This window comes from Oncorhynchus tshawytscha, linkage group LG09 (genome assembly GCF_018296145.1).
Source record: "Oncorhynchus tshawytscha isolate Ot180627B linkage group LG09, Otsh_v2.0, whole genome shotgun sequence".
NCBI classification, from domain to species: Eukaryota; Metazoa; Chordata; class Actinopteri; order Salmoniformes; family Salmonidae; genus Oncorhynchus; species Oncorhynchus tshawytscha.
Window position 1 is genome coordinate 77,540,074 of NC_056437.1, and position 18,196 is coordinate 77,558,269.

Below are 18,196 nucleotides of genomic sequence, written 5' to 3' on the forward strand. Positions count from 1 at the left end.
ATTAACTTGAATGCACCTGAAATGAGTCCATAAGTCTCTCCAAAATCTTCTGGGGCAGGAGGTTATAGAGTGCTTGGTTGCCATAGTGATGGCTGTCTGCAAGGGGCAGGAAGGGAAAGGTGTGAAAGTTGGATTGCTCATTGGCCGGCTGAAGAGAGAATTAAACATGGCGTTTCACACCATCCCCTGGGCTGTTTGGCATGCACTACCTGCACGTTACCACAGAAACCGGGGTAAGGACACGCCAGGTTCACAGGAAGGTGTTATACAGTGGTGCTGTAATGCTTTGTCTCCGAGTCCAGCCCATACCAGTCTAGACACACAAATCAATCTTCATTTAGACCACACAGAACTCTGGTCAGAGCAAAGCTGCTGTGGATCAGAACAAAACAAAGCATTGACCTCTACCATCTACCTTCCAGACACATGGAGAAATGAGGAGAGACACAGACTGGCAGACACAGAGAGATGGACTGCCAAACAGTCCATCATCTCAAGTTCAAACACACACACACACACACACACACACACACACACACACACACACACACACACACACACACACACACACACACACACACACACACACACACCATTTCTTGCAGATTATGCAGAGCTGGGAGATGCTCCCTGCGTTGTGCTCTGTAGCCTGTGTTTGTGTTTAATTGGATGAAAAGATGATGCATAATGCAGTAGGAGAGAAACATGTAGGAACCAAAGTCCATGTCGCCCACGGCAACAGAAACCAGCAGCTATTTGTTGTTGACATTTTTCTCCCCTGTTTTTTTCTGCTCCATTGAAACAGCAGTAGCTTCATGGTTTGTCATGTATCTGAAGCTTTTTCCTCTCCCAGCTCAGAGCAGAGTTCCTGCGCATGACAGTGTGTTTCTCAACCAGCGCACGCATGCATACCCTTTTGTGTGTGTGTGTGTGTGTGTGTGTGTGTGTGTGTGTGTGTGTGTGTGTGTGTGTGTGTGCGTGTGTGTGTGTGCGTGTGTGTGTGCGTGTGTGTGTGTGTGTGTGTGTGTGTGTGTGTGTGTGTGTGTGTGTGCGTGCGTGTGTGTGCGTGTGTGTATGATAAGGGTTAAGGAGCTGGTCCATATAATGTATGTCACCCACACACACACACACACAGCCTATACATAGGTAAGAACATGAACCATTAGAGCACACAGTACCAAGAACACTGAGTTCCTGCTTCTAACGTACTCTGTCTCTCAGGATTCTCCCTCTCTCAGCCATTTGGACTGAAACTCTCTAGCAGCAGTTGCCTTTCAGGTTGGTTCCTCCCAGCATGTCTCCTCTTCTCATTCTCTCATTCTACACTGCAGTTCCATGCACCGTGCCGGTTACATTGCAGGGGGCCTATAGAGAGAGAGAGGAGAGGGGAGGGAGTAGAGAGAGGGAGCGACAGACTGGGAGGATAAGGAATGTTTTTTACATAATGAAGCAGATAGAAGCGATTACAGCAGCTTAGCTGCGGAGCAGTGAACTGCTGCACATTCAGCCTCATTATGAAGTTAAATACTCCAAACTGTCACTGACGGCTTACTTATGCTCCTCGCGGAACAATCGCTTTACAGCTTTACATCGCCACCAACCACAAACCTGCTCCTAAACACACAGACATTACTGAATAAGAAGAGAACACACTGCCTTTGCTCCTTCTGTCTACCCCTCTCCCTACTCTCCAGCCCTGGAGCTAAAACGCTGGTGATTACGGTAACAACATGTCCCTACTCTCCAGCCCTGGAGCTAAAACGCTGGTGATTACGGTAACAACATGTCCCTACTCTCCAGCCCTGGAGCTAAAACGCTGGTGATTACGGTAACAACATGTCCCTCCTCTCCAGCCCTGGAGCTAAAACGCTGGTGATTACGGTAACAACATGTCCCTCCTCTCCAGCCCTGGAGCTAAAATGCTGGTGATTACAGTAACAAAATGTCCCTCCTCTCCAGCCCTGGAGCTAAAATGCTGGTGATTATAGTAACAAAATGTCCCCTCTCTCCAGCCCTGGAGCTAAAACGCTGGTGATTACAGTAACAAAATGTCCTCTCCAGTCCTGGAGCTAAAACTTTGGTGATTACAGTAACAAAATGTCCATCCTCCCCAGCCCTGGAGCTAAAACGTTGTGATTACAGCAACAAAATGTCCCTCCTCTCCAGCCCTGGAGCTAAAACGCTGGTGATTACGGTAACAACATGTCCCTCCTCTCCAGCCCTGGAGCTAAAATGCTGGTGATTACAGTAACAAAATATCCCTCCTCTCCAGCCTGTAGATCTAATACGCTGGTGATTACAGTAACAAAATGTCCCCTCTTTCCAGCCCTGGAGCTAAAACGCTGGTGATTACAGTAACAAAATGTCCTCTCCAGTCCTGGAGCTAAAAAGTTGGTGATTACAGTAACAAAATGTCCATCCTCCCCAGCCCTGGAGCTAAAATGTTGTGATTACAGCAACAAAATGTCCCTCCTCTCCAGCCCTGGAGCTAAAACGTTGGTGATTACAGTAACAAAATGTCCCTCCTCTCCAGCCATGGAGCTAAAACGCTGGTGATTACAGTAACAAAATGTGCCTCCCCTGTTGGAAGCCAGGAGAGGAACACTGGCCCCACAACTGAGAGTGACCCAGAGTCTTACAGTGTCTTTAACCTCTCCCTGCAGCCCCTCGTGGGTGTGTGCCCTCTGTGGGTCTCCTATCTCTGCCCTGGCCTCTGAAGTGTTGTCCCAGTCTGCAGGTGCTCCAGAGCCTGCCTGGCTGGCTGCCTGGCTGGCTGTCTGGCTGCCTCCACACAGGGAGCAGCTAGACCACAGAGTGTGGAGTGTGGACTCAGCACTTCTCAGGAGTTACTGTCTGAGGCCATGCACCAGGGCTTTTATTCTTCTGCCTACTTTTGCATTATTGAATCAGGGCCCTTCTCCAAACCTGCGACTGGACAGCCCTGGCCCAGAGGCTACATGCAGATTTGATGAATCAATATATTGCAATGCAACCATGTGGAGAGGAGAGGGTGCAGCAAGGGACATTGTTGTGATTGGAACAGATACAATGGAGCTGCTTCACTCGCTTCCTTATCTGCCTTTACACACTTCTTTCTTGATTATGTTCACACACACACACACATTATATGCTCCTTAACCCTTATCCTACACACACACACACACACACACACACACACACACACACACACACACACACACACACACACACACACACACACACACACACACACACACACACACACACACACACACACACGCCATTCACAAATACAAACACACACAAACACACACCCACACAGACACACACACACACGCCATTCTCAAATACAAACACACAAATCATAATTAGGTGAGTGCTTATATTTGTCCAATTTCACACATGTAAAAGAGTGAATTATACACATAAAATGGAAATGTGTTTTTTGCATATCCCAACTCCCCCTGAGACAGAGAGTGGGGTCATGGCCAGGGTCAGCCATTATCGAAGTCGACCCTGGAGCAATTCGAGTTAAGCACCTTGATCAAGGGCACATGGACAGATTTTTCTCCTTGTTGGCTCGGGGATTCGAACCAGCAACCTTTCGGCAACCCTTGAGCAAGGAATTTAACCCCCAACAACAACTGCTCCCCAGTCGCCAATCACATGGATGCTGATTAAGGCAGCCCCCACATCTCTCTGATTCAGAGGGAAGGGTTGGATTAAATGTGGAAGACACATTTCGGTTGCATGCAATCAGTTGTGCAACTGACTAGGCATCTCCCTTTATTACTGGTCCAACATGCTAACCGCTAGGCTACCTGCCATCGCTGTAAATGCAGGCCCACGCTGGTATACACACAAACTTGCACCAACGCATGCACGCACTCACTCACTCACTCACTCACTCACTCACTCACTCACTCACTCACTCACTCACTCACTCACACTCACACGCACACACACAAACACAAACTCCCCTTGAGGCCTTCATTAGATTAAAGGAGAACTGTTCTTTCCAGAGCTGGAGTGCAATTATTCAGTGTAGTCAGGCATGTCTCTGTGTGACAAAGCAAATTGCTTTTTCAGTTTGCTGTTCCTGATACAGATACGGCTTTCGGAGAGGAAGAGCCGCGCCAGTGCTCCTAACGCCGCAAGAGATACCAGCAGCCCTCATTTAGCCCCAGTGTGTGTGCTCAACTGTTTGTTGAGTGATGGTGGCCATGCATGTGTGCCTGTGAATGTGGATTGGCAGGCAAATGTGTGTTTGTGTGTGCATTTATATTCTGTTTGGTGTGAATGTTGATGTGCTACAGTACATTATGGCTCGTGATTCTCCAACTGAGGGCACACAGTACAGCACTTGTTTAAGCACATTATCACTGTATACAAGGATGTGTAGACACCAAACCTAACGGGTTAGTGACAGCATAAGACTGGCTTAATTCAGAAATAATAGTTACGTTCAAGAAAATATGCAATATGTAGATCGGGGGGTTTAGACTGGTTGCAGATCTGTTTCTACTTCAGCCAACTCCTCCCCATTCAACATTCATTGCTCCAATTGCTATGGGCTCTTTCTCATGGCTGGCAGATGATTATCCTTCCCTTCATGTCAGGGTGACAGAGAGCTGTTCATGGCCACTGACTCAGTATTTATCTTATCTCCCTGCTCCGTACACTCAGAGACCAATCAATACACTGGGACCAAGAGAGACAGGGGGACGAGAGAGGGGAAGAGAGAGAGCGAGAGAGGAAGACGCAGGAGAAATCATCTATGGTGAATGAGCAGAGCAGAGCACAAGGACAGAGAGGAACATGGGATTTATTTGTGCTCTCCTGTCAGTCTGCGTCGGCCACACACGGCACGGGGGAGAGTAATGGCCATGCTATGGTAATGGAAGACTGGAGAATCTGAAGGGTTTAAATGGACCACATGGAGGAATTTTGTAATGATTATTGGTTTTGTAAGGCATTGATTTAGTCATATGGATTAGTCAGGGATAATGTTTTTTGTTGAGGATTGGGTTTCGGTTAAATGATGGTCTGTGAAAGAGTAGGAAATGTTTACCATTGGGATTGCACATGGGTTTTCTCCACACTCAAATTGTAATTTATTTTCTATGTTTGACATGTCTTTGGGACTTTGCAATCATGCATTTACACTAATGGTTGTTTGCAATATGGGTTATATGGGTCGGGTTCTTTAAAAAGCAGAGCCATACAGGAGTGATGTATGAATTATTCTGGCCTTGAGTGTGTTCCTTGAGTGAGTGATTGATTTGGAGCGGCTAGCCCACCAGAGGATCCGGGGGAGGCCTGGAGCACTGGTACATAACCAGACCAGCAGCACAGGAATCGCCTGGGCACCCCGTTGCCATGGAGACCTGTTGTTGTCATGCCGACACGCTTGATAGAATGCAGCGAGAGAGAAAGAAAGAACGAGAGAGAGAGAGAGAGAGAGAGGGAGGGAGAGAGAGCGAAAGAGGGAGATTCAGTCAGAAAACTTTTTTCCATTGTTTACTCAATGGAGTGCCTGCGGGTTCAAGTCCCATTTCAAAACCGGTTGCCACAGAGACAGATGGTGGAGGGGTCAGGAGAAGTGCTACTATTCACGCATTGGGCCGTATCAGGATGAACGTGGTAGAACGACTGAGTGAAATCCTGTGTGCGACGAGGGAGATGGAGGTCTGGGTTGACATTGGAGCTAGGACCAGCTGTGCATGTGTAGAGGATGTGTGGGAGAGTAAGAGGGGAGAGAGAGACATACATAGAGGGAGACACAGAGAGAGAGATTGAGAAACAGAAGGAGAGATATGGGAAATAGGAAAAGATAGGGGGAGAGAGGGGGCAGAAAATAGAAAGAGAGAAAAAGGTAGCGATTGAGTGTTGTCCTGGCCTGTGGAAGGCAGTGACCACTTTAATTATCCTCTATTTTCTTCAAACATGCCAGAGCCTTTGTGAGTCTGTCTCCTGGGACACACCTCCCTCCTCATTTCCTCTGGGATTCAATTCCACTTCATCCCTCTCTGTCTTTTACATATAAAACACTTTCTTCAATTATTCCTCTGATGTTCGTATCTGTATTATTTGACTGCCGGGCCTATTCAGAGTGACTGCTCATCTCGCCACAGCACTGTGTGACTAGAATCAATCCCAGCCTCATTGCAGGAGAGCCACTTTCTCTCTCTCTCTTTTACAGTGTGTGTTCACATGTGAATGTGTATGTATATGTGTGTGTGTGTGTGTGTGTGTGTGTGTGTGTGTGTATATGTGTGTGTGTACGATTGGAGAAGATGTGAGATATGGAGATCTGGTGATTCACAGTGTGTGCCGCACGTACTGTATCTGTTAATGGTCATGAGTATGTGTGTTTGTGAGTGTTTGTAGGAGAGCATGCTGTGTAGTAATGAAGGTATGCCTGTCCCTGGTTCTGCTCTCCCCTGGGTGGGAGGTACAGACAGCACGCTTTATTAGAGATCAAATGGGCCTTTAATTACATGGTGAATGCCTCTGCTTCTACATCGATTACAAACAAAAGGTGCATTCCATCAGAGTCTGTTAACCAGAGAAGAGACACTACTCTCTGAAGGCATGGTCCCCTAGCAGCCAGCTCACTAACTTGGTATTCTTAGCAGGGGAATGTGGAATGGTTTCCAGGCATACCCTTGCAATGAGAGTTTTATTAAGAATTTACAGCTGGCATGATAGGCCGTTCCATATTCAATGAAGGGGCTGCCCTGGTGTGTGAGGGGGGGGCACACAGGTGTGGTTCTACCTGGGATGTGGAGCAGGCACAGGGGATGGAGATGAAGGGACTATGGACAGGTGTGTGTGTCTGTGTGCTCCTTCAGTCTGCTAGCTGGCAGTCTCGCAGTTAATGAGCAGCTGTTGAGCATCACTATTCATGAGACCTGTCAGTCACCCCTCCTCTCCTCTTCTCACTTCTCTTTTCCTCTCCTCTCCTCTCCTCTCCTCACTTCTCCTCTCCTCTCCTCTCCTCACTTCTCCTCTCCTCACTTCTCTTTTCCTCTCCTCTACTCTCCTCTCCTCACTTCTCCTCTCCTCTCCTCACTTCTCCTCTCCTCACTTCTCTTTTCCTCTCCTCTACTCTCCTCTCCTCTCCTCACTTCTCTCCTCTCCTCACTTCTCTTTTCCTCTCCTCTACTCTCCTCTCCTCTCCTCACTTCTCTCCTCTCCTCACTTCTCTTTTCCTCTCCTCACGACTCCTCTCCTCACTTCTCCTCTCCTCTCCTCACTTCTCTTTTCCTCTCCTCACGTCTCCTCTCCTCACTTCTCCTCTCCTCTCCTCACTTCTCCTCTCCTATCTCTCCTCTCTCACAGGGCCAGCCAGCACCTGAAATCCCCAGTTTCTCATTAACTCTCCAGCATCTCACCAAGCAGCTCAAACACTACGGATGACAACAGGAAAACACACCCAACACACCCTTCAGCCAAGTACTTACTCAACACCCCAGTAGGCCAGACCCAGGTTGTAGTTTATTCAGCTAGCAGAGCCATCAGCGATTCCACATGAACATCCTCACAGCACTTTCATCTGTTGAAGGAACAGACACATGGGAGTAGAGGGTGTCTGACGTCCCTGTGGGATTAATGGACCACTGTTTCTGACAGTGTGTGTGTGTGTGTGTGTGTGTGTGTGTGTACACTACCTCTCCATATATATGTATATGTTTTTTTAGAATATGTGTATGTATAGTGTGTCTGTGTCTAATGTCTTTACTGCTACTATGTACATACATGTAGTGTATGTGAAACATGGATCTGGGTAATAAGACGGGAGTTCGTGGTGCAGAGTATATTCCTACAGCAGATTCAGATAAACTACACCGCTCTATTTCTTAGGTTGGAGCTGAATTATTGAAAGGCAGCTGAGGGAAACAAATGAACACATCAATTCACAACCAGTCCCTATCTAGTACACAAACAAACCAGATATGCAATACAGACAGGACACTGGAGTTTTTCTATTTATCAGAATAAACATTTTGATTAAACCACTGCGGCACTTACTGCACTGTTCAAATGACAAACAGCCCAGGGCTGTCTGACTGACAGCATTCATTATTACCTTCAGCTCCCTGCTATCTCTAGCTATGTATTTCATCTATAGCAGTAAAACACCAGCCAGGCTCTCAGCAGCCCAGTGTCTTTTAACCCAGCTCCGTACCCACTGACAGGAGGCTAGGGTTTGCGTCCCAAATAGCACCCTATTCCCTATTTAGCATACTATTTTTGACCAGGGCTCTCATCAAAGGTAGTGCACTTTAAAGGGAATAGGGTGACATTTTGTACTCAGCCTAGGTGAGGCTCACAGCAGTCAGACAGAGAGAAAGGCAGTCCTGTTCTGCTCACACAATGGTCCTGCTTCCTCTGCAGTTCACATCTAGTCAGCAGCGAGGCCAGCTAAGATTTATGAAATGTGTCCAGGGTGTTCATGAAATGCTGCCATGTTGGATTCATCCTGACAGAATAACAACCATGTCAGCGTTTGTCGAGCAGCCGATACTACAGGACAGGGTGCGTTGATCATCCTGAGAGAGAGTTGGGAGAGAAGGAGGGGAAAGAGAGAGGGAGGAGAGAGGGAGAGAGACAGGTGGGTAGAGGAGGGTAAGGCGGAGAGGGGGGAAGGAGAGGGGGAGAGAGAGGGATGATGGAAAGAGAAGGGTGAAGAATGAAGAGAGGGGGCAGAGGAGAGAGAGAGGTAGAAAGGAGGATCCTACGTTCCACAGAGGAAAGGAGTCACGCAGGCTCATATACTGTAGGAGCCAAATGGAAAGGATTGCATCCCGACTCAACACTCAAGTGGACTACGACCCCACTATACACTCATCATTATAACATTCAATCTGCCCTTCTCTCCCTTCTCTCCTTCCCTGCCGCCAATGATTTATGTGCAAATCATATTTATTGAACAGTGGAGTCCTTCATGGACAATGGAGTCTCTCTAACACACACACACACTCTCACACACCAATCCCCCGTGACCGATTCTGACAATTTGTTCCAGCTTCTGATACGAGTGTGGTTTGTTCATTACAGTGTATTAATATGTTTCTCCTTTATGAACAGGCTGTGTCCACACTTAAATTGGCCTGAGTGATTCTCCCATCACTCTCCCTGGTTAGTAGTAATATGAGCCTGCTGATTACCTCGGCTGTGCGTGGAGGGAGCGAAGCGCTGCTGGGACAACTGACGCTGTCCTACGCACTGAGGACTAAACTAAGTGAGAATGACACAGTGGAGACGGGCGGTGAGAGCTGAAACAGGAGACAGGGGGGCGGTGGTAGGAGTGATGCAGCAAGGAGGACAAAGGGCGGGAGGGGGTTGGGAGGGGATAGTGGAGGGATCCAAGGCTGTGTCTGGTCTCTCTTCTGTCTCCCAGATAATCATCTGACACCCTTTCAGACAGCCACAGGACCCGGGCCTCTCTCTCCCCGCTACTCACCGCTCTACAGACGCCTCCGCCTAGGGAATAATTATATTTCCCTCCCTCCTTCTCTTCCCACCTTCCCTTCAATTCTTTACTAATGTTAGCTTTGTCGATAACCACTTTTGATGGGAAAAGAGAATCTGTGGAAATAATCTCCCCTCTTCCGAAGACAAAGAAGCTGTGGAAGGGTGTCGGCAGGAGGAGAAACGCTCACATGCACACTAATGAGTGCACGTTTGTTCACTCAGTCACATTTGCACATGCATACATACACACGTGTTGGATACCTACATTTACATTTTAGCAGACTCTGAGTGACTGACAGTTATTGCGTTCATCTTAAGATAACTAGGTGGGACAACCACGTTATTGCAGTCATAGTAAGTAGATTCAGTCATAGTAAGTACATTTTTCCTCTAAGTAGCTATCAGCCAAGTCAGAAAAAGTCAAGTGCGAGTGTTCGTTCATAAAGGGGGGGCAAGAGACCAGAGGTGGCGGAACGGAGTTATGGGGTGGGGTGTAGGATTTGAGCAAAGCCTGAAGATAGGGAGGGCCAGTTCCTCTTGCTGCTCTGTAGGCAAGCACCATGGTCTTGTAGTGGATGCGAAGCCAGAGGAGTGTGCGGAGGAGTGGGGTGACATGAGAGAACTTGGGAAGGTAAAAAACAGGTGGGCTGCAGCGTTCTGGATAAGTTGCAGGGGTTTGATGGCACAATCGGGGAGATCAACCAACAACAAGTTGCAGTAGTCCAGACGGGAGAGGACAAGTGCCTGGATTAGGACCTGTGCTGCTTCCTGTGTGAGGTAGGGTCGTACTCTACGGATGTTCTAGAGCATTAACCTGCAGGAGCGGGTCACTGCTTTGATGTTTGCAGAAAATGATAGGGTCTTGTCCAGGGTCACGCCAAGGTTCTTTGCACCCTGGGAGGGGAACACTGTGGAGTTGTCAACCATGATGGAGAGGTCTTGGAGCGGGCAGGCCTTCCCCGGGAGGAAGAGCAGCTCCATCTTGTCGAGGTTGAGCTTGAGGTGGTGTGCTGACATCCAAGTTGAGATATCTGCCAGGCACGCAGAGATGGGTGTCTCCACCTGGGTGTAAGAAGGGGGAGAAAAGTAGTCGAGTGTCATCCGCATAACAATTATAGGAGAGACCATGTGAGGATATGATGGAGCCAAAGGTACAGAGAGAAGAAGAGAGGGCCTAGAACTGAGCCCTAGAACTGAGCCCTAGGGGACACCAGTAGTGAGAGTACGTGGTGCAGACACAGTGACAACATGGAATTCAAATGAGGAGGTGGACAGGTGAGTAAGGGAGAAAATATAAAATCTCCACTTAGGAGAAGTGAGTAGCCCTGTGCCACCCCCCGTGATGACCAGATGCTCTCGGACTATGAGAAAACACGTACTCAGATTAAGAGAGAGCAGCTGTAGTAGCAGTGTTCTCTGGGGTGATCCATATCTCTCTATCAGGGCCAAAAAGTCTACCGACTGAAGGGCAACATAGGCTGAGATGAACTTGGTGATCTTGGCCGCAGATCAGCAGTTCCAGACGCTGCTGGAGACCAGGAATTCCACATGGGTTGTGCACGCAGGGTACACTAAATTAGAAGGGTTTCACTATATTAGAAGGGTTGCAGCCAAGGGGTGGTGAGTGTCTGTAAAGCCTATAAAAAAATAAAAATAAAAAGCCTACAGGGAGAGGAGCGAACAGGTATACAAACAAACACATAGTTGCCAAATGAGATCATATGGAAATAACTAGGTGAGATATTCAAGTCAGAGATTGTTGTGGAGCCTTCCTCTCGTTTCTTCCTTAAATAACTCCACAAAACAACTCGTCAGAACCATCTTAGTTTTGATGACGAGACTACCACTGACACAACCGCTGTTTTCAGCTGCCACTGAGAAAACAGGGGCGACTGAAGTACTAACACTAATTGCTAATTGCCTAGGAGAGGAGAAACCACTCCCCCTCCAATACAGCCACTGATTACAAAAACAACAACAATCACAAATTGCCCTGCCCCTTAATCCTGGTCGATGTGTCAACAATCAGCTGCAAGTTATGAGCAGTCAGCAGTTCACACACCAAGTAGGACACTGGGAAGACAGGCAGCCCTTAAAGTACAGGGCCCTAGCCAGCAAAAAGACAGTACTAGACACCAGATAAAGACAACATTTATAATTTTCACTCCTGGAGATATCATTAGTCCTCTATATATTGACATACAGCTTGCATATAAATATACGGGAAGAGTCATACATAGGTAAATATGTGTCGCAAAACGTAGTGCTTTCACAAGAAACCAATCAATCCATTATATTCACACAACGCTGATGCGGCTAAATAATGTTTACAGTTATGGATTGTGACACAACAGAAAGATGTAGTGGCATCGGTAGAGCTGTTACAGCCAGGAGTCTACGGGAGAGGTAGATATCCCTGTGTTCACTCTCTCATGAATCTAAATGTCTGTTTAATATGTTCATCTCTCACACTGACTTGGTGACATGTTCAGCCCAATTACAATCAACGTCACTGGGACGCATAGGAGAGGAAACCTGGGGGCTGGGAAAGAGAGGAGAGAGAGAGAGGAAAGAGCGGGAGAAAGAAAGATGGTTAAAGGGAGTGAGGGAGGAAGAGAAGTCGAGCTCCAGCTACAGAGTTCTGAGACTAGTGAGAGATGGAGGGAAAGAGAGATGGAGAGAGAATGAAAGAGATGAATGAAAGAATATGTTGTTACTGTAGCACTGAAACAAATTCTCTGTGTGCTATAGGGACTGGAGAATTAGTCTACTCCAGGACCTAAATACAAGAGGAGAAACATGGCTCATCAACCCTGCACTAAACTCTCTTCCACAGGCCCAGAGCTGGGCTGATTTACAATGTTGAACAAATCCAGATTAATACAAAGCCTAAAGATCACAGCATATCAGATCTATACGTAGATATAGGTCAGTATCGCGCGTACAGATTGCAGGACAGCAAAGTGAGCCCAGAGATCAGAGGGTATCAGACCAAAATAGTCCTACACAGATACAGGGGATAAAGAGATACAGTACAGGATATACTTTCTTACTATCTTCTCTGCTCAACAAAGCAACATGGACAATGGGTTGGGGAGAATAGAGGACCTCAGAGATACAAAGACCCAACTGCAGCACCAGATTCAACAACATAGTGATTCATTCTACTCAGATTCAACAGCATAGTGATTCATTATACCCAGATCCTACAGCATTGTGATTCATTCAACCCATATCCTACAACATAGTGATTCATTGTACCCAGATTCAACAGCATAGTGATTCATTCTACCCAGATCCTACAGCATAGTGATTCATTCTACCCAGATTCAACAGCATAGTGATTCATTCTACCCAGATTCAACAGCATAGTGATTCATTGTACACAGATTCAACAGCATAGTGATTCATTCTACCCAGATCCTACAGCATTGTAATTAATTCTACTCAGATTCAACAGCATAGTGATTCATTCTACCCAGATCCTACAGAATAGTGATTCATTCTACCCAGATCCTACAGCATTGTGATTCATTCTACCCAGATTCAACAGCATAGTGATTCATTGTACCCAGATTCAACAGCATAGTGATTCATTCTACCCATATCCTACAGCATAGTGATTCATTGTACCCAGATTCAACAGCATAGTGATTCATTGTACCCAGATTCAACAGCATAGTGATTCATTCTACCCAGATCCTACAGCATAGTGATTCATTCTACCCAGATTCAACAGCATAGTGATTCATTCTACCCAGATCCTACAGCATAGTGATTCATTCTACCCAGATTCAACAGCACAGTGATTCATTCTACCCAGATTCAACAGCATAGTGATTCATTGTACCCAGATTCAACAGCATAGTGATTCATTCTAGAGAGAGAGAGAGAGAGCGAGAGCATTGGCATGATGGGCATGATGTACTTTGCTTGATCATAATTCTGAGGAAGCAGCTAGGCCTGACCTTTCCCAGCCAGGAACTTACACTGTGGTTAAAATTCAATTGAGTTGAAGAGAGCATAAAGGAGAGAAATGTACTGTAACCTTTATTCTGCATTGACGTTAACCTTGAGGACTAGTCCCCATAGGGGACTGGTGGACTTGCTCTTTGGTTATGTGATAGAACGTGTGTGTGTGTGTGTGAGAAAGAGAGAGAGAGAGAGAAAGAGAGACAGCATGTATTATGTTTGTGTCTGTTCTGCGTATCCTCCTTTCTGCCCCCTCTCTCCCTCTCTCTCTCTCTCACACACACACACACACTGGACAGTTCTGGGCAAATCTCAATAGCTGTGGTCCTTATCCAGAACTGTTTCATTAACGCTCTCCTCCTTCCCTCCCTCCCTGGCTAGCGTCTCTCCTCTGTTTCCCTCTGGAGGAATGAAACACCAGCTAATTGAAATAAATGAACTGGGAATCCAATCAGAGTTGATTACATCTGCTGTGGTGGGATGTTGATTGCGGGCTCATTGAGTGAATGTTGCAGAACTAGGCGGTAATGAAGAGACTTGTTTGTCTATTACACTGAGTGGTGAGAGGCCGATGCAAACAACTCTCTCTCTCTCTCTCTCTCTCTCTCTCTCTCTCTCTCTCTCTCTCTCCCAGATACAGCCCAGTCTTTTTAAAATAGTTTTTTTTAATTCACTTATCACTTTTCACAAACACATTTTCATTCAGGCAACAGATTATTAATCATACTCAAGTCCTTTGAATAACTGTACAGTATATAAAATGAGTAGGACAGATACTATACACAGGGTGTGGCAGGACGGGGCGGGGGATTTTATTGTACTGAATTGTTTAAATACTAAAAGACAGTGTGAGGAGGAGTACGCTGATAAACTGCCTGTACTGTTTATGTACACAGGCTGGGAGACCAGCCTGCAGGTTGTTGGAGAGATGTTGGAGAGATGTAAAGGCACTACGTTGTAACAACGGCTGTCTTGGGAGTTTTAACGTTTAAGCGAAAACGTGGAACTTACCCCTAACCTACCTCTGGTACTGTAACCTGCCTACCATACAGCAGGTTAGAGTGTGTGTACTGTAGTGTCCAGTCCTACAGTACGATATGATACTCCCTGGCTCAGAGAGCATTCCTTACCCATCATGCACGGCTTTTGCAGCACCAATAACTTGCACCCTTTCTCACTCCTCCTGCCTCAAGACACACAACAACACAAATGTAGTTGACACAAAACAAAAACATGTTCTTTAGCACCACACAGCATAACAAAATACATCATAAAAATGAATTCACATAGAAAACAAATAAACAAATACATGACTGAGGTGGAGAACAGGACCGTGGATAATAATGGCACTTTTTAAAAGATGCTTGAAAACAACGACATGTGAAATGCTCCTTGATGTAACAGACAAACGGAGGACTGGAGAAAACACTGTTAATATCCTCTTCAAGAACAACATGCTCTGAAACTCATTCTCGGGCTGAAACAGCTCCAGCTCAACCATTAAGGCCTGGAATACAGTTTTCCGTAACAAAATGGACGCCAAACTGACACAAATAGAAAATGAAAACATGGAAGGCCGGAAAGTCATTATCAACAGGCGTGCAGAGTAAACCAGTACAACAAGGAAAGCAACCTTCTCCATTCAAGTAACCATTGGGCTCAATAGACTACTAGTAACATGGTATTGTGTGCACTTCTCAAGGTCATTCAGTGAGTCATCTGCAGTTGAAGGGTAAGCACTGAGCAAATATATCATTTCCATTATACAGTATGTTCAACCTTCTAACTAACACAGGGAATGTTGACAGATGAAATAGACTAGTATGGAATTGACATGCTACCGATGTAGGATCTTTAATTTGAAATGTAAAACTTGTAGTGTATTTGTAATTTTTACTTTGACATTTCAGACTTGATTTTCCCTTATGAAGAATGTAGCAACTCCAACAAAAATGTCCATTGATTATAATCCACATAATAATTCACATTTCCTGTTGCTGCAGGATTATTTTCCTGCTGTAGCAAACTGGCTCAAATGAAGATCCTACAACCGTCGATACTGCGGTACACCACCAGCTAACAAGAACTGACGTCCTTATACTGCAATATGATATTATCCTACTGCAATCCAGGCATGCTAATGAGTATGCCAGATAGTGTCTCCTGCCAATTCCACTCCACTTTCATCATAATCCCTCAGGTTGCAACTCGTCTCATCTGCATCCCAGGCCTGACAAAGACAGTGCCACTCAACTGACCCATACCACAGATGACAGGCTAACCCCATGCCTCAACATGGGAGGGATCTGCCTGTCTTTTTAAATTGGTTGTTGTCAAGTGGAACAAGAGACTACTTCTAGCGAATCTAATTACAGCACACTCAAAAGGTGAGCGATGAAAAGAATGACGATAAAGAAAAACCACTACACATTAAATATATCTAATTGGATGAATTCCCTTTGATAAATGTGCTTTGTTCCTCCTTGCCTTTGCTCATCTACTCGCCATTGGTTGTTATTGTGGCAGAAACAAGGAAACCTCGTGTCCCATTGGTTGTTGAGAGTCATATCACATATGCCACAAACCCACCACATATACGGACATATAATAATAAATATTGCGTGTGGAAACAACAGTGAAGTCCAGTTTCTTTCATTGGTAAGTTGTTGTGCAGGTCAGTTCCGGTCATTCCTTGGTTGGTTGAGACAACGTTAGTTAACCGTTGTAACATACTGGTCCCACGTGGAAGCCAAACTTTTGGTTGCTGCTTCCAAAGTCTGAGGGGGCCACGTCTATGACTGGCAGCAGCTCTGCTCTGGGGGAGTCGATCTCCAGGACTGTCCGCTCCTGTCCCTTACGGAACTACACCAGAGACAAAGAAAAAGACAGCAGAGTTGAGGATACACTGTGCCTGCTAACCTGCTAGATTTCATTCCAACTCCAATCCTATCTATGCCATACTCAGATATAATATGATGAACTGATCGTGACCAGCTGCATGGCCTTATCGAATCAAACAGCAGCTGACAAAACATTGGTCAAAACATTAGCATTGGTCAAAAAATTAGCATTGGTCAAAACATTAGCATTGGTCAAAACATTAGCATTGGTCAAAACATTAGCATTGGTCAAAACATTAGCATTGGTCAAAACATTAGTATTGGTCAAAACATTTGCATTTGTCATAACATTAGCATTTGTCAAAATATTACCATTGGTCAAAACATTAGGATTGGTCAAAACATTAGCATTTGTCATAACATTAGCATTGGTCAAAACATTAGCACCAATTACATGAATTCAGTCATTCATTCATTTTCCTTTGTCTCTGCATGGCACCTACCTGGCAGCCGTCGTGTGTTGCCTGGATGAATGGGTTCTTGGCCTGGCTCATCTCCTCGTCGTTGCTGCCCCGGAAGCGTATGGCGTGTTGGTGGCTGCGGGTGGTGCTGTCGAACCAGCCGGCAGAGTTCTGGCAGGAGTAGGTGAAGGTCTGTCTGGCCGTGGCACTCAGCAGTTTCAGGAAGGTCAGCTGGACCACGTGGACCGGGTTCCCATCAGAGTCACTGTACTGTAACTGGACCAGAGACACACAACATATCAGAGTCACTGTACTGGAACTGGACCAGAGACACACAGCATATCAGAGTCACTGTACTGGAACTGGACCAGAGACACACAACATATCAGAGTCATTGTACTGGAACTGGACCAGAGACACACAGCATATCAGAGTCATTGTACTGGAACTGGACCAGAGACACACAGCATATCAGAGTCATTGTACTGGAACTGGACCAGAGACACACAGCATATCAGAGTCATTGTACTGGAACTGGACCAGAGACACACAGCATATCAGAGTCATTGTACTGGAACTGGACCAGAGACACACAACATATCAGAGTCATTGTACTGGAACTGGACCAGAGACACACAACATATCAGAGTCACTGTACTGTAACTGGACCAGAGACACACAACATATCAGAGTCACTGTACTGTAACTGGACCAGAGACACACAGCATATCAGAGTCACTGTACTGTAACTGGACCAGAGACACACAACATATCAGAGTCACTGTACTGTAACTGGACCAGAGACACACAGCATATCAGAGGCATTGTACTGTAACTGGACCAGAGACACACAGCATATCAGAGTCACTGTACTGGAACTGGACCAGAGACACACAGCATATCAGAGTCACTGTACTGGAACTGGACCAGAGACACACAGCATATCAGAGTCACTGTACTGTAACTGGACCAGAGACACACAGCATGTCAGAGGTATTGTACTGGAAGAGTCATTGTATGTATCACTAGCCACTTTAAACAATGCTACTTAATATAATGTTTACATTACTCATCTCATATGTATATACTGTACTCTATACCACCTACTGCATCTTGCCATCTTTATGTAATACATGTATCACTAGCCACTTTAAACAATGTCACTTTTACATGTTTACATATCCTACATTACTCATCTCATATGTATATACTGTACTCAAAAACCATCTTCTGCATCTTGCCTATACCGTTCTGTACCATCACTCGTTCATATATCTTTATGTACATATTCTTCATGCCTTTACACTTGTGTGTATAAGGTAGCTGTTGTGAAATTATTAGGTTAGATTACCCAGAGACACACAGCATATCAGAGTCACTGTACTGGAACTGGACCAGAGACACACAGCATATCAGAGTCATTGTACTGTAACTGGACCAGAGACACACAGCATATCAGAGTCA

General features: G+C 45.8%; 1 protein-coding gene across 1 annotated transcript in view; it reads right to left on the bottom strand.

Moving 5' to 3' along the window:
- Positions 1–14,078: 14,078 nt before the first annotated feature.
- Positions 14,079–18,196, bottom strand: part of LOC112225740 (collagen alpha-1(XI) chain) — an 89,672-nt gene continuing 85,554 nt past the window's right edge. The window contains 2 exon segments of the mRNA XM_042327494.1: positions 14,079–16,293; positions 16,775–17,008. Of these exon segments, the coding sequence (XP_042183428.1) occupies positions 16,147–16,293; positions 16,775–17,008 (381 nt within the window). The 3' untranslated portion in view covers positions 14,079–16,146.